The 25261-nt window shown below is 42.6% G+C and overlaps 1 protein-coding gene across 1 annotated transcript in view; it reads left to right on the forward strand.

Moving 5' to 3' along the window:
- The first annotated feature begins 241 nt into the window (after positions 1 to 241).
- Positions 242 to 25261, forward strand: part of stam2 (signal transducing adaptor molecule (SH3 domain and ITAM motif) 2) — a 28637-nt gene continuing 3617 nt past the window's right edge. The window contains exons 1-13 of the mRNA XM_049594045.1: positions 242 to 404; positions 3779 to 3863; positions 3998 to 4073; positions 4860 to 4955; positions 6286 to 6432; positions 10959 to 11025; positions 12073 to 12271; positions 12922 to 13016; positions 13152 to 13234; positions 13321 to 13408; positions 13525 to 13579; positions 13824 to 13971; positions 19773 to 19939. Coding sequence (XP_049450002.1) covers positions 365 to 404; positions 3779 to 3863; positions 3998 to 4073; positions 4860 to 4955; positions 6286 to 6432; positions 10959 to 11025; positions 12073 to 12271; positions 12922 to 13016; positions 13152 to 13234; positions 13321 to 13408; positions 13525 to 13579; positions 13824 to 13971; positions 19773 to 19939 — 1346 coding nt within the window. The 5' untranslated portion in view covers positions 242 to 364. The remainder of the gene's footprint in view (positions 405 to 3778; positions 3864 to 3997; positions 4074 to 4859; positions 4956 to 6285; positions 6433 to 10958; positions 11026 to 12072; positions 12272 to 12921; positions 13017 to 13151; positions 13235 to 13320; positions 13409 to 13524; positions 13580 to 13823; positions 13972 to 19772; positions 19940 to 25261) is intronic.

Consider the following 25261-nt stretch of genomic DNA (forward strand, 5'->3'; position numbering starts at 1 on the left):
CTCCTGACACATTGAACAGAGACACATCCTGATGAAATATGGCTCCATCATTATTATTATTATTATTATTATTATTATTATTATTGTTGTTGTTGTTGTTGTTGTTTTATTGGGACATGGCGACAGATTTGTCCTGCTGAGGAAATATAGTGTGGAGCATTATTATAAATGACAGTACCTTAAATAAATAAACACTGATTAAAGGCGTTCACACATTGTGTTCAGGCACCAGTGAGGGCAGCCCAGTTCCCGGAAGTGCAACTGGTGCTTCATGGACAAGGAAGAGATATTTGTTGAGCTGTAGTCTGGAGACCATATTAACTTTTATATCTTGACCCAGAGTGACTCCTGTTAACCCGACATCATGCCTCTGTTCGCACAGAATCCTTTCGACCAAGATGTCGGTGAGTGAAATGACGTTATTTTGGTGTTTCAGGCTGCGAGCTAACGGCTAACGACTCCATGCTAACGTTAGCTTAGCTTAGCATGACTTCTTCACTTCGCTTTAAGTTTATTGATCAGCGTCAGTTTCTGTGACAACATCACACACAGGTGTCAGACACTGTGTCAGGGTACAGCTGACAGGCTGCCAACGACTCCCAATAACTTAATCGATCAGGTGATCAGGATGAGATCAGAGAGTGTCACTAACTTCAGTCTGACTCATGTACACGGTGACTGTGGGCTAACGTCATCTGATCCATAACCAGCTGATAGCCGTTATACAGATCGATTATTGGTGTGTGTGTGCCATGTGACGGTAACAATACACGACTGGTTTTATTCTCCTTCCATCCGGTGATGTTTCCGATCGATCGATTAGTCTCTAAACTGCTCGTAAACAAGGATCCAGCGGTTTGAGATTATTCATGGAGTCACGATGGTCTCAGGAAATATCGCGGTATTACAGAATTATGATCATTATTATCGGTCAGATTATCAAACAGGAAGTGTTAATACCATAATCAATAAGTTAATTTGATCTCAACTTTGAGTCTGATTCCTGTAAACAGACAGGCTGACGTCATCTGATCCCAAATCAGCTGATAATGGTCATATAGACTGAATATTTGTGCATGTGCCGTTTAGCAGTAACAAGAAACGACTGGTTTTAATCTCCATCCTCAACTTTATGTGTAAATCATCTGTCACACACACACACACACACACACACACACACACACACACACACAGCCCATAGAGCTCCACAGGGCAAAGCTATAATGACTCAGACACAGTTTAAAGAATAACACAAACAACTGAACATAAAGTTTTGCAAGACTAGAAGATTACAGGTATAAGACAACAAAACAGAACAACTAACAAGGAAAGATGATTAAAAGTCCACAGCATGAAAATAAAGCAATTAAGTTAAATCAGTTCAAAATAAACAAGATTGATAAAATAAGGTAAAACACACACTGAAAAGCCATATTAAAAAGATGGGTCTTGAATTAACCTTTAAAAGTACAGAGATATTTCACCATTCTGATATCCAGAGGCAGTGAACTCCACAGCTGAGGGGCATAAAAACAGAACATGCTCTCAGCAGGACTTTTATGAGGCACATGAGGAACATTTCAAAGTAAAGCAGTGGAGGAGCTCAGTGATCTGAGTGTCTGTGATGTATGGAGGATGAGGTCATTTAAAGCCTCATAAACAATTAAAAGAACTTTAAAATCAAAATTGGATTTAGCAGTTGACAGAAAGTTAATCAGCAGCTATTTTAACAATCAATTAATTATTGTTGAAGTACTTTTTAAGCAAAAGTACCAAATATTCTATAGTTTCCACTCTGACTTGTGACAATCTGTTGTTTTCTTTTGTATTAATGAGATAGTTGAGTTTAATTTAAAGACGTCACCTTGGGCGTAAAGTATTTGTGATATGTATTTTTTTAATATTCTCTGGCATTTTATTAATCAAACAATTAATTGAGAAAATAATCTGAAGCCCCACAGATGATGAATATAATCCTTAGTTGTCTGTCAGTTAATTGTTTGAGCTCTCGTTAAGACTCTTCAGTTTGGCTCTAACGTCTCAGCAGTTTGTGTCACACATGTCTTTTCTCATCATGTTATGTAAAGTTTCATGCAAACGTCCGAGGTCATGTCCCTTATCTGTCCCTGTAACACCACAGTTGTTGTGTGAGGACACAATGCTGCCCTGTTACACTCTGTGAGTGTGAGGATGATGATGATGATGATGATGATGAGTGTCTGACTGGGCTTACTATGAACTGGAAATGTGCATTTGGGTAAATTCCTGCTGACGTGTTATGAAACAGTGGTGGATCACCACCACATACTGAAAGTGTCGTCTTTTCCTGGTGTTAACAGCTGTGTAACAGTGAGGTGATGTCATCATTTAAACTTAGCAGGCTGTTCCAGCTGTGAGATTATCTGCCTTCACTCAGCCATTATGTCCATGTCACTGAGGATTATTAATCTGTGAAAGCACCAACAGTAACTAGTTACCTTACACTAGAGCTGCGCCATAAGTGGACAAATCATATATCGCATATTTTTGTGACCAAATGTCTCATTATTGATATTGTGACAGTACAGGAGGGATGACTATTGGTGCTTTGACACAATATTCACATAGTGAGATTTTTGATTAATAATCATGTGTAGTTTGAGTGTGATTACTGAGTGGTAAATGTAAGTCATAGAGCAGCTACGACAGTCTGGTAAGTTTAGAAAATGACGTCACTTCACTGTAACGCAGCCTTTAGATTAGGAAAAGACGACACTGATGATATTATGATATCCTAAATCTGGGACGATATCTAGTCTCATATCACGATATCAATATATTCTCCAGCCCAACCTCACAATATTGATACTGACATATTTGGTTAAAATATTAAAAAATTTTTAGTGACTTTTGCAGCTTCTCAATAAGTAGAAATAAATAGCCACCTACAGACGCCATAACGGGAGAGATGATCAACTCGCTGTCTTTGGTTTTATCGTGCTCACTGTTTTATGATCCAGGAGCTTCAGTTGGTTTATGAGTCGATTGAAATGCAGGATGAGGCTATAAACTAATTGTCCTGACTGTCCTGTTAAAATGAAAACTAAAATCCTCAAACATTCCCAGAATAAATAGGCCTTAACAAAGACACAGTTCAAATCACCAGAGTGTTAAACAACTTCATCAACCAATAAAGTGAGATGAACCAAACACACAGCGGTTAAAGACTGTAACCCTGCACACTCACCTCAGCACACCTGCCTCTAATTAAAGGTTCCTGAGATCTGAGATGCCAGGTCATTTCAGTGACTCAAAAAATAACAGGAAACTAGAAGGACTTGGTAGAAATGTCTCTGACAATAACATATTATTTTTCTCCACATCACCCAGCCCTGATTAAACATTAACTCTGTGGGACAAGGAGCAGACGTGCTCCCTCACAAATCAAATCTAAAGCCATTAATGATGAGTGTATTTGTTGTTCAGGCTGTCACCTCCCAAACTGCTGATGAGTTAAAATGCTCCAAGGTTAGGATGGTTCACCTCCTCCACTAGACTGTTCACAATGAAACTCTTCTCAGAGTCTTGTAAAGACTTGTCTTCACTTCAGGCCGACAGGTTTTGGTGCATGAACCAGTCCTCAAACTGGTTGCTGTTGATGACTGTACCACTTCCCCGCTGTGACTGGCGTGTCTGTCCACAAACACATGATGGCATAAGACAAGCCGTCGTGATGCCAGTGAATATATTTGCTCACTGGACCATATGCTCTGTGTTCCTCTCTTTGCCATATCTCCAGAGAAGGCAACCAATGAAACCAACACAACAGATGACTGGGGCCTCATCATGGACATCTGTGACAAGATTGGGACGACAGCCAATGGGTACGCTGGAAAAAGGCCTGTGGATGGTCGGAGCTCAAGAGCATCTCTGTGGATCAGTTAGCACCTTATTAAAGTACAGTATATCTGTATGAGGTCAGATCTCATCTTCACTGAACTCTGCTGTTGTGTTTCAGACCAAAGGACAGCTTGAGATCCATCATGAAGAGAGTCAACCACAAGGTGCCTCATGTTGCCATGCAGGCCCTCAACGTGAGTGTGTTACTGTGTTTATGTGCCGCCTAACTCATGCACATCCACCTCATCGATTCCCCTCCAGTGTCTGTATACTGGGACAGAGACAGTAGTGCTGGTGGCCTGATGGTTTGGTCAGACTGTACCTGTAGCTCCATCTAACTGTGCACAGAAACATGCTGACTGTGATTGTAATGTCTTGGCTGACAGCTGCAGGCAGCTCCAGCTCCACAGGTCTCTCTAACACACTGTGTGTGTTTTTGTCTTCAGGAGATGTTCAAAATAACCATGTGAAACCCAAAGTAAACAAACATCTCTGTAAACAACAGAAACAAGTAAACATCATGAGGTTTGGACGGGTCAGACTCTGCGCTCCCATTGAACTCTGAGTTTAAATGAACGTTCACCGACATGATTCAGCTGCAGTGGAGCTGTGATTGATCTCATGTTCCCGATGTTAAAGCCTCGCAGGAAAGTGGAAGATTTAATTCTGGAAGGTTGAGAAATCTGAGAGCTGTTTCTGTGTCTGCCTCTGAGTCATCATGAGCAAATACTGTCACATGGCCCACTCTATATTTAGCTCTCTGTGTTCACTCATTCAGATAATTAAATCCCTATTGTCATTAAAACCATTTATAATTACCAAAGCTTCACCTGCTATTAATATGTGCTGTGAATAATTCAGTCATGTGAGGCTGAGGAATTAAATCCTGGTCCTTGTTTCTTCCTTTTCTCCTCTGTAATGAAACACATTCCAGCTGTTTCACCTGATGTTATTTACAGTGTCCACCTTTTCTCTCACAGCTGCTCGGTGCTTGTGTGTCAAACTGTGGCAAAATATTCCACCTGGAAATCTGTTCAAGAGAGTTCGCCAGTGAAGTGCGGAGCGTGCTGAGCAGGGTATGTAAGCCTCTCCTCGCTGTTCTTATTTTATAACTGTATCTGTCATGTGTGTGAACACTCTGATCTGCGTCGCTCTTACACAAAGACTCTGTCACACAATGAAGAGGCTAACTGACTGTTTCCACCATCTCGTCCTTAAAAAAGACAGAAATTAAAAACACACCCTCCTGCAGCTCCTCCCTCTCTGTCCTAAGCCCCTCCCATGAGACGACCACGGCTATATGCACACGCTTAATGCAGAAACTCAGTTTTCATACATTTACTCAAACAGTGATTTATTAAATCTTATTTTATTGTAGAGTTTTGCACATTGCACCTTCAGCCTCTCCTCGCCCAGCTCTCTCTCTGTTTATCAGATGAGACCAGAATTAGCTGTTAGCCACCTCACGGTCCCTTCGCCTCGCTCCCTGCCGCTGGAAGGAGAGCGGGCATTAGCTCATCAGATGGACCTGTGGTTGGCGGCTGTAGTGGCTCAATTTTTGGCCAGGGCAACCTCCCCCCCCCAGCAGGCAGTGGCCAGTGGCAGCACTGGGTCTAACCTGTGTAAGGGCAGCAACACAAAGTTTGCTGATCTAACAGGGAACCAGGGCTGTCACGCCCCCCTGAGCTGAGGCTTGATCTGGCCGGATTTGGGTTGCTGTGCCTGCTGACTGGGGGTCTGTCTCTGGAGCGAGGTGGTCTGTAGCAGCAGGGAGTGAGGCGGAGGACACACTGTGATTTGAGGCTCTCGCTAACGTTAGCTACACAAACGCTAACCTTAAGCTGCAGCTGTGAGTCTTTGGCTCCTGTTAGCAGAAGGCTAAACTGTTAGCATCATGTTGTCTCCATGTCTGAAACTCTTCACTGATACTGACACGTGTTTTATTTAGTTTATTGTCAGACTCTCTTTCAGACTCTGTTTGATCAGTCCGTCTCCTGTTGGGTTGCTCTGCAGTGGAGACAGTTGTTGGCAATGCTGGAACAGCAACTTTCTCTGCAGGATTCTCCTCCATTGAATCAGGCTTTTACTGAAGAGACGTTCACGCTCATCTGTGTTTGTAGAACAGCCAACAGGAACACCCTCTCTCTAAATGAGCTGTGATTGGACAAAGTCCTCCGTCAGGGGCTAAACTTTTTAGAGCCAAGAGAAGGAGCAGAAGTCTAGTTTCCTCTCAGACCACTTGAATTCCATTAACTGCAAAGTTTATCACGTAATTTTTCCCCAGTGGTGCCAAAATAACCCCAGCTTTAACTGTGTTGGAGCCCTTTTACTGGGCAGCTATGAGAGTCTCCTGTCATAAAACACAGCAGATAGTGGCACAGCTGACTGTCTGTGTGTTCTCTGCAGGCCCACCCGAAGGTGTGTGAGAAGCTAAAGGCTCTGATGGTGGAGTGGGCTGAAGAATTCCAGAAGGATCCACAGCTCAGCCTGGTCAGTGCCACCATCAAGTCCCTGAAAGAGGAGGGCGTCAGCTTCCCCTCGCCGTCCTCACAGGTATGTTTACATCATAACGTATGTGGAAGTTCCTGGTTTTAAAATCCAAGATGTTCTCCATGTACACATAAAACCTCTGAGTATTTAGCCTGATATAGTTCATCCTCTCATAGAAGGAAGAAACCGTATTCTGGCAAACTTTCCAGCCACAGCCAGATTTAGCAGCACTTTGTTGCAGTCAGTTTGATCTCAACACTTTGTTATGTACTGGAAACATTTTGACTTCCTTCAGCAGATGTAATTTGTTCACAGTCCTCCGTTACGCTGCTGTGTTTTCTCCCCGTAATTACAGTTCAGTCCACAGACTACAATAACAACAAGAGTGTGTGTGGATGCTTCTAGTCTGCCCTGAGGCTGTCGTTACAGCTGTGGTTTCACTGCAGACCAGTGTGAAGGTTCAGGTTGGGTGGAGCTGTCTGCATTTGTGCCTACAGTGGTATTTCCTCTGCACATATTTCCCATAATTCTGTGGATCTGTGTGTGTGTGTGTATGTGTGTGTGTCTGAGGATCAGGACTGTCTTCATGCTCGTTGTGGAGGGAGCTTGCTTTCGTCTGGTTCTTGCTCTTATCCTCAGGTCATCTGTTTGATTTATTGTGTAACGACTTTACGTGTGTGTCAAAGGTTGGCTTGGACTTTGCTCTCAGGTTGTTGTAAAGCTCCGACCTACAAATGTATCATCTGTGGCCACCGTCTCGCTGCAGCTGGCGGCTTTGTTGTGTGTTGAAGTCTTTACTTCTTTAGATGTTGAATGTTGCATCATGGTCAATTCAGTCCAGTTCAACATCACTGCAAACTGCAACCTCTGTAATAAACACAGAGAAGTGCACAGATCTCTGTCAGCCGGCCGCCTGAGCTGGTCGCAGCCTCTTTAGACACATAAGAGAAGCTCAGAAAAACATGTTCCTCGTCTGTTTCTGACTGAGCCTCAGCACTTTGCACAGAGCAGACTGAGTTCTCCTGCTAACAGGCGCTGTATGTGAAATGTAGGTGTGATGTAATTATGAGGATGAATGTATTTTTAACAACTAAAACACAGACGCAAATCTTTGATCTGTCTCATTCATAACTGGAGTTATAATGGTGTTAACTTTGCCTTCAGGCTACAGCACAACAAAGTAAAAAATGTGACAACATAAACTACTTTTTTACGTATGGTAGACACAAACAGTATCAAGGTAACATGACCAAATCAATCTGAAAGTCGACAGAATCAGACAGGCAAACGCTTTGCTTCTAAAACGCTCCTCTGGCATGACGCCGTGCTGCAGACGGAACAAAGCAAGCTGCGGCGATGGCAGCTGGAACCTGGCACAGCTGTGCCTGGCTTCCTTCTGATGGAGAATATTCACCAAATCCAGTCAACAGACAGGAAGACATGCCTGAACCTGAAATAGTTCACTTTGCTCCAGCCAGTGGGCAGTGCTGGGTTTTAGCTCAGCAGGGTTCAAGATGGCGGGCAGGTCACAGACGTTCTCATTTTACAGCTTAAAATGTATATTTACCATCACAGTCAAGAAGTCAGAAACACAGACTTATTAATTTTGTATCGTGCTTGACATCAGTGGATCCTAACATATCAGGTATGGTAATTATCTGCAGATGTTCTGGTTTAAATTAAGGCCAATCTATGGATGTCAGTGTTTGAGCCACGCTGAAGGACTAAATGTGGCAGCAACAGACAGGACACCTCGTGGTTTTTAGACGATTTCTGTTGAAACTTGCTGCACCTACTGACCAGTTAGGAGCAGTCAGCAGTCAGTAATGGTATAAAACCAAGCTCCAGGAACAGCTTCAGGCTCTGAAGCTGATTTGACAAAGAAGCCGAATCGTGGAATCACAACTTACAGGTCTGTCACGTGCTATGGAGCCTAAAAAGACATCTTTCCGTAGACATTATGAAAGAGACATCTGTAAATCTTTGGATACATTTTTTTGAGTCACAACTCCCGTGAAATGACTCATTTTAGTATCAGCCACTGATCAGCTTGTCCTCAGCGTCAGCTGCGGTCTCTGGTGTGCCAGGCATCTTTGCATATATTCACACAAGTTCCTTCAATTTCCATTCAAATCCTCCACACAACATTCCAACATCCTGTTGTATTGCCATCCACATCCAACATCCACAACTTTTCCTTGCATAGTGTTCGATTGTTTCTTTATAGCGCAGCGGCGCATTCATTCATAAAGCCGATCAGCTGATTTTACTCACGGCTCGCTGACTTTCTTCGTCTGTAGACAGGGAGTGATCGGCTGGATCCTCTGACTTTCTGTTGTCCTTCGAGTCTTTCAGTGGATTTTATCTACTTGTTCTGGCTACTCTTGCGTTAAAAAATGTAAAACTAGCAGAGTAGTCTTCTGAGGAGGAGGTCTGTGACTCGCTAAATAATAAGCACTCGCGGAGATCTTTCCAGGTTCAAAAAGGGTGGTGAATTTATTTACATAAACAAAAATAATCTCCGTGGTTGACTTCATACAAAAAACAAAACAAAAAGGTTAATTTAGCGGTAGATAAAATGTCTCACTCCTCACTCCTTCAACACAAAAAGCTGACAGCCCCGGACCCAGCTGTACTCTATCCTTAATCATAGGAGGAGGAGGGCTGTGAGCTGGCTGAAAACATTCAGAATAAATTATCATTTATCTGCAATATATATAATCTACCACTTCCAATAATTAATCAACATTATTACCAGCATTATTTTCATTTCCAAAAAATTAATAAATATGAAAAAATATGAATTGGCTCCAACACATAGACATAAATGGATCCCCAGCTCCACTGCTGTTTGTAGTGTCTTTATAATGTTCATCCATGTATAAAAACAGGTTGTTCAACAATAATGAATCACCATGACCACCAGAGTTCCTTCAGAGTAATGAGTAAAAATATGTATATATACAAATCATGGATAAAAATGAAGTACAGGCAGGCGAGCAGCAGGTGAGACTAAAAATCTTTGGTGGTGGAAGGAGCATGTTGAAATGTTTCCTAAGCTGGCAGCGATTGATGTTTTCACCATCCAGTCAAAGAGACGTGTCCTCTGCTGGATTTGGGATTAACAGGTCACGGGTGTTTTATTAACGAGTGGGGGTGTGTGCGGGTTTTCAAAAATGGACTCGTGCAGGACTCTGACAATCATAAATGTGCACACAAAATATTAGGCTGATAGGTCCAGTAGTATTCAAACACATGATGCCCTCCAGGCTGTCACCTGACAGATATTTAATACTTCTCTCTCCACAGTGTCTTTATAAAGGTATAATTTGTGGCTGCACTGTACAAGTGTCCAGTTTGATCCATTGTCATCTGTTCATAGTGTGAACAGACGCCTGAGAGCCTGGATTAATAACAGTCATTGTGTTGTAAAGGATGTTGCGTGGAGGGCTGTGAAACCTGCCTTAATGGAGAGCAGGTGGCACACGAGGCCAGTGCATGTCATTTAATCTGTGTCAGCTGATGAGCAAACAGCAGCAGGTAGTGTGACTCAAGCTGTGACTCCTCTCTCAGTATTTACCTTCAGCGATTATTCATGCTGAACTTTAACGTCGCTCATAAACAGCATGCAGGTAGGTTTTTTTCCCCCCGTGTTCAGCCGCTCACCATCAGGCCGTGTCAAACAGACCAGTGTTCCAGTCCCTGTCGTTTAACGCTCTGCTGGTCACATTTTGTTGTTGTGCTGCACAGTGTGTGAAGGTCAGCTGGAGCAGCATGAACAGTTCAGTGCCAGTTTTAGATTAAATGAAAGCTCCACCCATCAGGCGCTGGTGCTCTGTAGTTAGCTCCTCTCTCTCTGGATGAGGATTTCAAAGAGTTTTCACACAGTCAGAGACCTGTTTAGAAAAGGAAACAGCCATCTGCCTCACGTCCCCAGTGATAAACAAGAAGTGAATGGAAGTTCCACATTTATTAAACTTTCATCTGCAGTTTCCAATATTCACTTTATCACTGTGCACATTATTAAGCAGGATGACTCTGTTGTTCCCTCGGTTCCTTTTCAGCTGCAGCACCAGAAACATTTGTTCTAACATTGATCTCTGTGTCGTGTTGTCATGTCAGCAGGATATGAAATAGTGACAGACTCCTCAGTAGACGACAGTTTGGGTCCTGCACCCTGTAAATCTGTACGTGGGGAAAGAGACACTGGGCCAGCAGCTATCAGTGTTAATCACATGTTCACTCACTGTGGAGTTGTGGGTGTGAAGATTAGTTCTTTAACACTGACAACAACATCCAGTTGACCTGTTGACCAACAGTTGACCACTGTGACCTCACTGTGATGTCAGAGCGCTGCCTCAGGTCACCTTAGAGTGAAGATCATGAGACAGCTGTTTGTGTCTGAGGGCCAGAGCCTCGTCTCTGACCAACATGTAGTACCCAACATGAACTGCAGGTGGCAGAACAGTCAGTGGAAATACAGTTTTTAAATGCTGGTCTGTAGTGCTGCGCAAGTACACGCACACACACACACACACACACACACACACACACAGAGATGTGACCTTATCTTTCTATATTGACCACAGGGGTCCAACTCAAAGGGCAGTACGACCGCTGTGAGCAAAGCATCAGATGATGACAACCTGGCCAAAGGTAAAGTGAGGTGCCGTCACTCAGCTCTGCACACATCTTCATCATCATCATCATCATCATCATCATCATCATCATCATCATCAGCACTGCAACAGATACATATATTACAACTACTGTACTGCATGTTTAAAGGTTATGATTATCAACAGCTGTGATTACATGAACAATATTTAGGATTGAATCATTATGATTAGAGACTTTTGCCAAGTGTGTACATGGATCCTAAGCTTTTACCGTAGCATTTAATTGCAGTCCAACTTTTTTTGATGTGCAGAAAGTGGTTCTGCCCGCTGTGAAGGGTCCCTAAACACCTCACATGCTGACTATCAGTAATTTACTGAAGTTCCTTAAACACCTCACATGCAAGCCAGTGGTAAAGATAGACAAATATTATATCCAGTGACTCCACACTGCAGCCTGTAGCAGCAACGTTACATCAGCCTGCTGTTTTAAAGTCAGACAGTACAGTTATTAATCAGAGCAGTGACATCACATTAGCAGAGTGCTGTTTTTTTATTTATTTATGAGTCTTTGAACTCTTCAGAGGAAGGTGTGTAGAAACAGCTGTGTCTGTCCTCACGTTGAGCAAACATGTGCAGAACAAATATATTTATTCCAACAAGAGAGAAACGATTGGATTAAACATTTGCATGGTTATTAGGTGATGATACTCTCCTACTGTACAGATTATCAAACACTCATCACGACTTAGATCAGGTCAGTCTCCTCTGACTGAGGTCGTTACATGAGGCATTATTATTCTGATTATTAACAGAATATCAGGGTCCATGTAAACAGACCTAATTAGTCCCAGAATAAAGTCCTGGTTCTCAGGATTGGACCAGTTTTTAAATTGATTTTATTTTCCCGTTAATCAATAGGTTGTTGTGTTGCCTGTGTTATTGATTATCATCTTCCATCTCAGCAGAATTCTCAGAGCTCTCTGTATTCTGAAAATAAAGATTAATCCTTTGTGTTGGACATTTGACAAACGTCCTCTTCTTCTCTCCCATCCTCCTCCTCCTCCTCCTCCTCCTCTTCCCCCAGCCATTGAGCTGTCCCTGCAGGAGCAGAAGCAGCAGGCGGAGACACGGCCCCTGAGCGTGACCTCTGACCCCCCAGCCTACACCAACGGTGGCGGGGGGCAGGAGGTGCGGAAGGTGCGAGCGCTGTACGACTTCGAAGCAGCTGAAGATAATGAGCTGACATTCAAGGCTGGAGAACTCATTCTGGTTCTGGATGACAGGTAATGATTCACACGCGTCAGATCATGACTCAGCTCTGCTTTAACCCTGAAATATCAGTGAGACCATCACTGCTGCTGCAGACGCCTGACAGGAAGTCATGTTCTCAGGAGAGTTGGAGCTGGGTCAGCTGAATTCAAGTCTCTATTCCAGCAGCTGAAGGTCGTCCTCGGACCGTCTGCCATTTTCTGCTGTCTCTCTTCGGTCCTGTTTTTACTTTAAACAAATATGACGTCATGTCACTCTTTGATCACTACAGAACAAACAGTACAAGAGGCAACTTATTTCCAGCTCTGCATTTAAATGATATCAGTACAGGCGTGAAACACCCCCCCCCCCCCAAATTAAGTAAAACTTTGTTTGCATAAAAGAGCTGTGTCATTTTTAACAACCTTCCTGAGCTGCATTTTAAACGTGCTCTAAATACTGTAGATATAATTCTGTTCCTTAAATAAAGTCTGAACACTGAACTGTAAATGTGTTTCTTGCAGCTCAGTGACAGACACCATCAGCTCAGATTTCCTTTTTATTTCAGCCAATGTTTTCATGTTGTGATGCTCGGACTGGTCTGAAGCTCCGTCAGACGCTCGGTGTGACTCACTCTCAGAAGCTCGTACATTGATGTCTTCCTGTTTCATCATTTTGTTTACAGTGATCCAAACTGGTGGAAAGGAGAGAACCACAGAGGAATGGGACTGTTCCCCTCCAACTTTGTCACAACCAATCTGAACGCTGAGCCTGAGACAGGTTGGTCTTATTATTCGGTCTCCTTCAGCTGCACACAGGCCACTTACAAATCGCCATCCTCTGTGCTCCTCAGGTTTTTGATTTAAACTGGAGCAGATTAGTTTCAGACTGATGAACTGAACTTTTCCTCCGCAGTGACTTATGTCGAAAAGACGTCCAGTTCTGAAGAGACGAGCCTGGAAACCAAAGTTGAGCCTGAGCCTGTCTTCATTGATGAGGTACAGCATGTCCTCAGTGCTCTGCACTAACAAACCCAATCACCTCTCCATCAATTAGCCTGAACCCTGCTCTCCTTTCTCCCCAGGCAAAGATGGACAGAACGCTGGCACTGCTGCAGAACGCAGATCCTGCAGATCCGGCTCCTGACGGTCCAGAGCTGATCCAGCTGGAGGGTGAAAACCTTAATGCTAGTGTAAATCTAGTCTCTCTGCCAGTGACAGACGCAGACAGTGTTGGTTTAACTCTGCTCTGTTTCTGTTTCCCTCCCTGACTGTAAATATGTGAACAGGTGCGTGTGAACAGATGAACCCGCTGATTGATGAGAAGCTGCAGGAGATTGACAGGTAGCGTGTCATCAATGTGAACATGGTGTGTTTATCAGAATTGTTCTTACAGATTTGTTTAAGGTCCAGCAAGGTTTCTGAGATTATCTAACATCCTCTTCAGCCACTGTGAAGTTCAGGATGTAGATAATCATGATAGTGCCTCAGCTGTCGAGACTTTGAAAGGCAATCTGTCGACCACCTGCACTGTTCTGCAAATAAGAAATGTCCTCATTAAATCAGTGTCTCTCTCTTTATGTTGCAGGAAACACTCAGAGCTGTCTGAGCTGAACGTCAAAGTTCTGGAGGCCCTGGAGCTTTACAACAAGCTCATGAACGAGGCTCCGTTCTACTCGGCCTACTCCAAGATGCAGCCGCAGTACGCTCCAGCCGGCTCAGCTGTGGCCATGCAGGTCAGAGAATGTTGTCCTCTGTGATGCTCAAGTTTCACTGCAGCAACAACACGTACACATTTTACTGATGTAGCTTTGCATCATTGGACACAATGGGCCCTATTGTAATGGTTTATAGCACATGGTACAGTACATGGTGCAGGTGCATTTAGGGCCAACTCCACTATGCAAGTTAATCTGCACATTATCTGGGTACACAGTGAAGAGGAAAGGACAAAGAGGTTGTAATTAGTCCCTTTATTAATCTCATGTGTGTTGTGGGTGTAACATGAGTTCAACCAATCAGACTTTTATTTCCCAATCCCTTTAAAAGCCAGGTGTGGCTCCCCCTGACACACACACACACACACACACACACACATATTTACATGGTGCATTTGGAAAACAGGAGCAGTGAGTGGTCTAACAGCAGCTCACAACCAAATGAAAAGTGCTGCCTGATCCAGTTTGATCATGATACAGATTTAGGCTGGGTTCTCAGGTGCTTTACATAGAGATGCTGTTTACACTGGCTTTGTTCCCAAAGTAGACGTGACAAGGTTTGATTTATGACATGAGGAAGTATTTCATTTGAGGATTTGAAAAACTCCAAAAAGCTCACATTTCTTCAAGATTAGTACGGTTCACACTGTTGTTTGTTATTCAAAGGGGCTCTACGTGAAATTCAGAGCCTGTGTTGAATTGTCTGTTCTCAACATAGAGGTGACTGAGCTGGTGGCTAGCAGCTAACGGTGCTAACCCCAGAAACAGTGCTAAACAAGGGCAACAACACAGGCAGAGCTAACAGTGCTAACTAGGTGGGAGCTTCCACGATGACGTTGTCCTGATATCAGTGGTAACCATCGTATGAGCGCAGTGCAAAGAGGCGGCAGTGAGATAGCCGGTGGGATACACACATGCACACACAGCTGGACCTGCTCACTGCAACAAACCACAGAGAAGCTCAGATTAAAACACAGAGGGAGTGAGACTCTGCTCAGGAGTCACTGCACTATATCTTTACACAGCACACAGTGGTTTGCTGCTGTGTTAACGCTCTGACTGTCACATACAGAACCTTTAACTGAACGTCACAAACTGCAGCTGATGCAGCATGTCTGATGCACACGATGGTGACTTAAAGCTGATAAAATGAGCAGGTTGCATTTTTCTGTAGAGTTCATTTCCTTTCATTTCATTTATTCCTTTGCCAATGCACAGCAAAATAAATAAAACAGAATTTGTGTACATACATACAAGTCAAAGCAAATCAAGAGAAACTATTCAAGATTTTCTTTAAAAGTTTCAACAAATTTGACAAGACCTTTACTTTTCGAGATGACGTTAACTTTTGAAACTTATAAATATTTGGATTTGCTCTGTAGAACTGTCCGACCAACTCTCTTCTCTCTTTATCAAAAAAAGAACACACAAGTACATAATGATATTCGTCTCCTCGATTGCCAGTCAAACAAAGAGTACATTTCCGGGGGACATTTTCACGATCGTACCTGCGCTCAGAGATAGGTAACTTATGATTTCCGCACCGAAACTTAGACAAACAAACTCTTTCAGCAGGTCTTAACATAATCAGATAAGGTTCAAAAGTGAAATCAGTTTTAAACAGTTTATAACGATCACATAAAGGGTTGCTTTGTAATTTCTCATGCCATCTCTGTAGTTCCATGTCAGATAATCTATGTTCAATCATTAATTTTAAATATTTACTTTGGGAATCCATTTACACTGAAAAATATTGTCATCATACAAAGTCTTGAAAACAATAAACACAGTCAGAGAGATTTTTGCTGTATTATGACTAATTAAATGAACCCAAAAGTTAATCATTCTCATGTTTACCTTTAAATCTAAACTATTTCGACCAAACTCTCCATAAATAATACAATTTGCTGTGCGTTTATTAACATTAAGTAAACGTTTCAAGAAAGATCTGTGAAGCAATTCAATTTGGTCAAGTTTATGAAATCCCCAGACTTCACTTCCATATAAAAGAATAGACACTATAAGCTGGTCAAATAACTCACATTGTATATCAACAGGTAACTGTAATCTAGTGACTCTGTTTTCCAAGGAGAATAAAGCTCTTTTAGCTAGTTTAACTTGCTTAGCTATTGCTTTATCAAATCGTCCATTAAAATTAAATAACGTTCCAAGATAGTCATACTCAAAAGTAACTTCTCATTTATCTGAACCAAACTTAAATTCTGGGAGTATCCGTAATTTCCCCCTAGAGGAAATAACAACCTTTGTTTTGTCTGTGTTGACAGTTAAATACCAGTTTTTACAATAAGAAGCAACTGCATTTAATGCGGCCTGTAATGCTGAAGGAGTCTCTGCCAGTACAATCGTATCATCCGCATAAAGCAGGACATATCATTTCAGATATATCCCTATTTCACCATTCATCACACTGCGGCATTCATTTGAAAAAAGTTGAAGTCCTTTGTACCATTGACTCACATATTTTTCAAAGTCATTTAAATATAGTGCAAACAATAGTGGTGATAAATTATCCCTCTGACGCACTCCTACATTACATACAAACTGTTCAGATGAATCATAACCAGCTCTAACACAAGATTTGGCATTCTCATAAACATTATGTATCACATTTAATACTCTTCCGTTTATACCAAGTGCAACTAATTTAAGCCATAATGATGACCTATCTACCAAATCAAACGCTTTTTTATAATCAACAAAAGCACAATACAGTCTTTTTTTCTTATACAAGTACCATTCAACCAGTGAGTGAAGAACAAAAATATGGTCAAGGGTTGAAAAGCCTTTCCTAAGCCCTGCCTGCTCTTCTCCAAGAATTCTTTCAGACTCTATATAAGCAGTTAGTCTGTAATTTATTACCAAAAAGCTTACCAATACAACTAAGTAAAGTAATATCTCTGTAATTTTCAGCATCATCTACTGGTCCCTTGTTTTTGTATAATGGTTTGATCACTCCTAAACACCAGTCAGTGGGGACTATACCTGTTATCAGTACCAAATTAAAGAATTTTACTAAGATGTTCAGTATTTCCAAAGGGGAGTTCTTTATATGTTCATTTATAACTTCATCGATACCATTTGCTTTTTTATTTTTTAATTTTTTTACCATTCGCTGTATTTCTTCCAAAGTAAGCAAATCATTTATGTATTCATTTGTAGGAGAGGTAACTTGTCTGAGGTCTTCTGGTGTACAATTATCACTCGATTTTTGGCTGAGTTTCTTAAAATATTCAGCAAAGGTTTCTATAGATACATTTCCTAATCTTCCAGATGGTTTACCTGCATTTAGAATAGACCAATATTCATTACTATTGGATTTCTTAAGTGTACGGCGTTTCTTATGTAAAGAATCATAGAGCTGCCTTGAACATTTCTTTATGATGGATTTATACTTTGTAGCTATACATTTTATTTCAACTTTACATTGAGTAGAGCGGTTAAATTTAAATATATTCATGGATTTAAAATATTTTCTACGGGCCTCAACACATTCAGCATTAAACCAGGGTTTTCTCTTCTGTAGTTTTTTTGACGTTCTACCAAGTTTGTACAGATCCTGACCATATGCCTTACATCAACCCAAACTTTTAGCAGGATCTACCATAATGTCATATATACCTTTACTAACGTTATTTATTTCAACCAGATTTGTATTGCAAATATTAATCGCATCACTCATTGAATCATACATTTTTATAACTTCTAAATTAAAGGATTCTTGGTATGTGGCTTTTAGCTCAGATTTCCATCGGTGTTTAAACATTAAATGGGCCATGTGTCTATTCTCTTTTTCGGGATCATAATAAGCAGTATCTGTAAGAGTTTCATACTTATGAGTACCCAAGTTATTAGTTCTTATAGTTAAACTAATAGGGCAGTGGACATCTGACAAACATTTGTCCAAGGGATCAACACTAAAATAGATAATCTGTGCTAACAAACAAGCTGACACTATGGCATAGTCAATAACGCTGTTACCATTATAGTTAAAACAGGTGTAACGCCCAATGCCTTTATCAGACCCAAATCTTCCATTTACAATCTTCAACTCTGAACTTTGACATAAGTCAATTAGGCTGTGACCGTTATTATTAGTCATTAAATCTTCACTGACCCTCTGTAGATCCATCAAAGAAAAATCATTTATGTCACGGTTTAAAAGCATTTCGCCATCAAAGGACAGCCCATTTCTAATATTCGTTCCCACGTCACCTACATTCAAAGAGTCACTCAGAGTACCAGTTCTTGAATTGAAATCACCCAACATCACTACTGGTAAACTGTATTTACTGTGCATAAATGAAATATCTTGGGAAACATTTCCAAAATAGTCCTTGTTGAAAAAAAATAGATCCTTCATGTGGCACATAAACTGTTCCCAAGATGAATTCAAACCCAAAAGCTGCTTTGGCCACTTTAGTCCACACTGAGTGAATACACTGAGTTGATGCATGGTGGAGCAGCTTCAGATCAAATCATGTCAGACTGTTGATGGTGAGCTGTAGTGTTGTGCTGCAGAGTCAATAACAAGCCAGCTCATACATAATTCAGAGACTGATTGAGTCAGAGGTCGGTGCACAGAGCAGGAGCTTCTCTCTTTAAGAAGAGGTGACAAACTGTACGTTAACTACCAGCGTGCTCGCCCACAGAGACTCTGCATAGCTCTGAGCAGACCGTTACTGTCCTCTATTGATTCTATTGATCTCTTCATGTTTCTATTAATTTATTTTATGGAGACAACAGATGACTGACGCAGAGGAGAATCATCCACAACGGTCACATGCTCACATCTTACTATTAGCCTCCATTATTTAGTTTCTCCATCCTACACGGTGTGTGTTATATTTGGCCAGCAGAGCAGTTGACTCTGGTGCTATCCTCGTCCTGATCGCCTGACGTTCAGTCAGCCTTTTCCTCCTCCCCAGAGAGCTGCAGGCAGCCTGGCTTTTCTTGGCAGCGGCTGTTTTCTCTGTAATGATTGATGTCACTGTCTCTCCTCTGAGATTTAGAAAAATGTCCACTTCAGTGGGCAGACACTGCTCTATTTTCCTCTCTTCTCTCCCCCCTCATCATTTATTTTTTGTGCAGAGCACTGTAAAGTCCCCACCAGGTCGTTGCTGCTGCACCTGCAACAACATGATTTAGTTTTACATAAGCACTTAGAAATAGAAACCCTGATTATACTATTCATGTTTTATATAATCTGCTCTGACAGCTGTGTTCCATCTTTGTTGCTCGTGCTCTTTTTTATCATCTATATAAAGTGTGAACAATAAAGCAGCAACAGCAGCTGACCTGCTGTGATTGTCTGGACCTTGTTTGTCCAACAGCGTCCAGGTGGGTTGATATCTCACGTTGTGTTTCAGACTCACAGTCGTCAGACACTTTGCAGAGGATGAACACTGATGGACGTCTCTTTTTATTAGAGTTGCTGGGGTCGACCTGGGAGAGAGACGGATGATATGGACTTTATGAGGAAATCTTTTATCTGAAAAGATCCAGTCAGGTTTTGGGCATTAGAGCTTTTATTATAGCTGAATAAAAAGATCTGTGTGATGTGCTTGTTTAGCAGGTGAAGGTGTTTGCTGTCTCCCCAAGAGTCAGATGAGAGGATTTATACCACTGTATTGTCTGTATCCTAAATATGAAACCACAGCCAACAGCCCTTAGCTTAGCTTAGTTTAGCTTAGCTGACCTGTCCAAAACAAGACTGCAGTGTAAACATTGTGAGAATAAAAACAATCATGCTCTCATCAGTTCCTAAAGTCGACCTGCTGGTGTCCCTCTGGTCTCCTCAGGGCTACATGGGCCCCGCCAGCGGCCCCTACCTGCCTCCAGTGATGTCACAGGTTCCTCCTGCTCAGCCCTACAGTCTGCCCAGCGACCAACCCGGACCGCTGCACTCACTCCCCCCCAACGTCTCCGCCCCGCCCAACAGCCAGGCTGCACAGCCTCCATACATGAGGTGAGAACACTGAAGACAAACGGTGACAGCAGCACACACACAAACTAATGACCTGTGAGGAGCAGATGAAGACACTGAACACAGGTTGTGTTTTAATGTTCAGTTTTCTCCACGTCTGTCGCTACCTTCTAATCATCACAGTAAACAGCAGCTTGTTTTTGTCTCTGATCCAATAAAAGGTAGAAGCAGAGAAGATGGATGTATGAGTGGTAAACAGGTACCAGTGTCAACACTGATCCTATTGGCTGACCTCATCATGTTTGTCCCTGGACTCAGACAGACAGACAGACAGACGTGTCTGTAATATAGATTACATCAGTGCTGACTGATACCTGTGTGATAATGCTGACTACGATCATTGGCCAGTATATATATATATGTATATGTATATGTATATATGTCATGTTGTCACTTATTATGCAGATCAGCTGATGTGTTCAGCTGTTGATGTGTTCAGCTGTGATGTGTTCAGCTGTGATGTGTTCAGCTGTCATGTGTTCAGCTGTTGATGTGTTCAGCTGTCATGTGTTCAGCTGTTGATGTGTTCAGCTGTTGATGTGTTCAGCTGTTGATGTGTTCAGCTGTGATGTGTTCAGCTGTGATGTGTTCAGCTGTCATGTGTTCAGCTGTTGATGTGTTCAGCTGTTGATGTGTTCAGCTGTCATGTGTTCAGCTGTCATGTGTTCAGCTGTCATGTGTTCAGCTGTGATGTGTTCAGCTGTTGATGTGTTCAGCTGTGATGTGTTCAGCTGTGATGTGTTCAGCTGTTGATGTGTTCAGCTGTCATGTGTTCAGCTGTCATGTGTTCAGCTGTCATGTGTTCAGCTGTTGATGTGTTCAGCTGTTGATGTGTTCAGCTGTTGATGTGTTCAGCTGTCATGTGTTCAGCTGTTGATGTGTTCAGCTGCTGATGTGTTCAGCTGTTGATGTGTTCAGCTGCTGATGTGTTCAGCTGTGATGTGTTCAGCTGTCATGTGTTCAGCTGTCATGTGTTCAGCTGTCATGTGTTCAGCTGTCATGTGTTCAGCTGTTGATGTGTTCAGCTGTTGATGTGTTCAGCTGTTGATGTGTTCAGCTGTCATGTGTTCAGCTGTCATGTGTTCAGCTGTCATGTGTTCAGCTGTTGATGTGTTCAGCTGTTGATGTGTTCAGCTGTGATGTGTTCAGCTGTTGATGTGTTCAGCTGTTGATGTGTTCAGCTGTTGATGTGTTCAGCTGTGATGTGTTCAGCTGTTGATGTGTTCAGCTGTTGATGTGTTCAGCTGTTGATGTGTTCAGCTGTGATGTGTTCAGCTGTGATGTGTTCAGCTGTCATGTGTTCAGCTGTCATGTGTTCAGCTGTCATGTGTTCAGCTGTCATGTGTTCAGCTGTTGATGTGTTCAGCTGTTGATGTGTTCAGCTGTGATGTGTTCAGCTGTTGATGTGTTCAGCTGTTGATGTGTTCAGCTGTTGATGTGTTCAGCTGTTGATGTGTTCAGCTGTTGATGTGTTCAGCTGTGATGTGTTCAGCTGTTGATGTGTTCAGCTGTTGATGTGTTCAGCTGTCATGTGTTCAGCTGTTGATGTGTTCAGCTGTCATGTGTTCAGCTGTTGATGTGTTCAGCTGTTGATGTGTTCAGCTGTCATGTGTTCAGCTGTCATGTGTTCAGCTGTTGATGTGTTCAGCTGTTGATGTGTTCAGCTGTCATGTGTTCAGCTGTCATGTGTTCAGCTGTTGATGTGTTCAGCTGTTGATGTGTTCAGCTGTCATGTGTTCAGCTGTGATGTGTTCAGCTGTCATGTGTTCAGCTGTTGATGTGTTCAGCTGTTGATGTGTTCAGCTGTGATGTGTTCAGCTGTGATGTGTTCAGCTGTGATGTGTTCAGCTGTTGATGTGTTCAGCTGTGATGTGTTCAGCTGTGATGTGTTCAGCTGTCATGTGTTCAGCTGTGATGTGTTCAGCTGTGATGTGTTCAGCTGTTGATGTGTTCAGCTGTGATGTGTTCAGCTGTTGATGTGTTCAGCTGTCATGTGTTCAGCTGTCATGTGTTCAGCTGTTGATGTGTTCAGCTGTTGATGTGTTCAGCTGTGATGTGTTCAGCTGTGATGTGTTCAGCTGTGATGTGTTCAGCTGTTGATGTGTTCAGCTGTGATGTGTTCAGCTGTGATGTGTTCAGCTGTCATGTGTTCAGCTGTCATGTGTTCAGCTGTTGATGTGTTCAGCTGTTGATGTGTTCAGCTGTGATGTGTTCAGCTGTTGATGTGTTCAGCTGTCATGTGTTCAGCTGTCATGTGTTCAGCTGTGATGTGTTCAGCTGTTGATGTGTTCAGCTGTGATGTGTTCAGCTGTCATGTGTTCAGCTGTTGATGTGTTCAGCTGTCATGTGTTCAGCTGTTGATGTGTTCAGCTGTTGATGTGTTCAGCTGTCATGTGTTCAGCTGTGATGTGTTCAGCTGTTGATGTGTTCAGCTGTTGATGTGTTCAGCTGTCATGTGTTCAGCTGTCATGTGTTCAGCTGTTGATGTGTTCAGCTGTTGATGTGTTCAGCTGTGATGTGTTCAGCTGTCATGTGTTCAGCTGTTGATGTGTTCAGCTGTTGATGTGTTCAGCTGTCATGTGTTCAGCTGTCATGTGTTCAGCTGTTGATGTGTTCAGCTGTGATGTGTTCAGCTGTTGATGTGTTCAGCTGTCATGTGTTCAGCTGTTGATGTGTTCAGCTGTCATGTGTTCAGCTGTTGATGTGTTCAGCTGTTGATGTGTTCAGCTGTCATGTGTTCAGCTGTCATGTGTTCAGCTGTTGATGTGTTCAGCTGTTGATGTGTTCAGCTGTCATGTGTTCAGCTGTGATGTGTTCAGCTGTGATGTATTCAGCTGTTGATGTGTTCAGCTGTCATGTGTTCAGCTGTGATGTGTTCAGCTGTCATGTGTTCAGCTGTTGATGTGTTCAGCTGTGATGTATTCAGCTGTCATGTGTTCAGCTGTCATGTGTTCAGCTGTGATGTATTCAGCTGTCATGTGTTCAGCTGTCATGTATTCAGCTGTCATGTGTTCAGCTGTCATGTGTTCAGCTGTGATGTGTTCAGCTGTCATGTGTTCAGCTGTCATGTATTCAGCTGTGATGTGTTCAGCTGTTGATGTATTCAGCTGTGATGTATTCAGCTGTCATGTGTTCAGCTGTCATGTATTCAGCTGTGATGTATTCAGCTGTTGATGTATTCAGCTGTGATGTATTCAGCTGTTGATGTGTTCAGCTGTTGATGTGTTCAGCTGTCATGTGTTCAGCTGTTGATGTGTTCAGCTGTCATGTGTTCAGCTGTTGATGTGTTCAGCTGTTGATGTGTTCAGCTGTCATGTGTTCAGCTGTCATGTGTTCAGCTGTTGATGTGTTCAGCTGTCATGTGTTCAGCTGTCATGTGTTCAGCTGTCATGTGTTCAGCTGTTGATGTGTTCAGCTGTTGATGTGTTCAGCTGTCATGTGTTCAGCTGTCATGTGTTCAGCTGTGATGTATTCAGCTGTTGATGTGTTCAGCTGTTGATGTGTTCAGCTGTCATGTGTTCAGCTGTCATGTGTTCAGCTGTCATGTGTTCAGCTGTCATGTGTTCAGCTGTTGATGTGTTCAGCTGTCATGTGTTCAGCTGTCATGTGTTCAGCTGTTGATGTGTTCAGCTGTCATGTGTTCAGCTGTGATGTGTTCAGCTGTTGATGTGTTCAGCTGTTGATGTGTTCAGCTGTCATGTGTTCAGCTGTTGATGTGTTCAGCTGTGATGTGTTCAGCTGTGATGTGTTCAGCTGTCATGTGTTCAGCTGTCATGTGTTCAGCTGTTGATGTGTTCAGCTGTCATGTGTTCAGCTGTCATGTGTTCAGCTGTGATGTGTTCAGCTGTCATGTGTTCAGCTGTCATGTGTTCAGCTGTTGATGTGTTCAGCTGTCATGTGTTCAGCTGTCATGTGTTCAGCTGTCATGTGTTCAGCTGTTGATGTATTCAGCTGTTGATGTGTTCAGCTGTTGATGTGTTCAGCTGTCATGTGTTCAGCTGTTGATGTGTTCAGCTGTGATGTATTCAGCTGTTGATGTGTTCAGCTGTCATGTGTTCAGCTGTCATGTGTTCAGCTGTGATGTATTCAGCTGTCATGTGTTCAGCTGTCATGTGTTCAGCTGTCATGTGTTCAGCTGTTGATGTATTCAGCTGTTGATGTATTCAGCTGTGATGTATTCAGCTGTTGATGTGTTCAGCTGTTGATGTGTTCAGCTGTCATGTGTTCAGCTGTCATGTGTTCAGCTGTTGATGTGTTCAGCTGTTGATGTGTTCAGCTGTCATGTGTTCAGCTGTCATGTGTTCAGCTGTTGATGTGTTCAGCTGTTGATGTGTTCAGCTGTCATGTGTTCAGCTGTGATGTGTTCAGCTGTGATGTGTTCAGCTGTGATGTGTTCAGCTGTTGATGTGTTCAGCTGTTGATGTGTTCAGCTGTCATGTGTTCAGCTGTGATGTGTTCAGCTGTGATGTGTTCAGCTGTCATGTGTTCAGCTGTTGATGTGTTCAGCTGTTGATGTGTTCAGCTGTCATGTGTTCAGCTGTGATGTGTTCAGCTGTGATGTGTTCAGCTGTGATGTGTTCAGCTGTCATGTGTTCAGCTGTCATGTGTTCAGCTGTCATGTGTTCAGCTGTCATGTGTTCAGCTGTGATGTGTTCAGCTGTGATGTGTTCAGCTGTTCATGTGTTCAGCTGTTCATGTGTTCAACTGTTCATGTGTTCAGCTGTCATGTGTTTCCGTCCAGTCTGACTCACAGGTTGTGATCTGTGGTTATAAACCTGTCTTCAGGTGGCTTCAGGTGACGACCTCTGGCTCAACAGGCAGAGTGTGCCTCATGTAGGCTGAGTCTTTGCAGCAGCTCAAGTTTGAGTCCAACCTGTGGCTCTTTGCTGTGTGTTGTCCACGTTGTCTCTCCCACTTGTCTCTCTCCAGCTGTGCTGTAAGAAAGGCAAAAAGCCCTTAGAACATAATCTTACAAATCCCCTTCACTACAGGAAACAACAACAACAACCTGCACTCTGAAAATGAAAGTTTTGGTGAAGATGTGGACCGTACAGTGAGGCCTGCCGGCTTTGTAGTTTTGGGTTAAATTGATGTTAAGATTTACAACATATAAACCAACTCTTGAATGCGTCTCAGAGCAAAGCTCAGACTGTATATCACAGGACTTCAGTGCCTGATGATGATCTGTTTTCTGCCAGTCGGAGTTGATCCTCTGATGTGTTCCTCTTCACATGAGCTTCTGTGATGTCATCGCAATAATGTCCAGCTGGAGCCGCAACCAGGCAGCAAATCATCATCCAGAGC

The sequence above is a fragment of the Epinephelus fuscoguttatus genome, linkage group LG13 (assembly GCF_011397635.1).
Source record: "Epinephelus fuscoguttatus linkage group LG13, E.fuscoguttatus.final_Chr_v1".
NCBI classification, from domain to species: Eukaryota; Metazoa; Chordata; class Actinopteri; order Perciformes; family Serranidae; genus Epinephelus; species Epinephelus fuscoguttatus.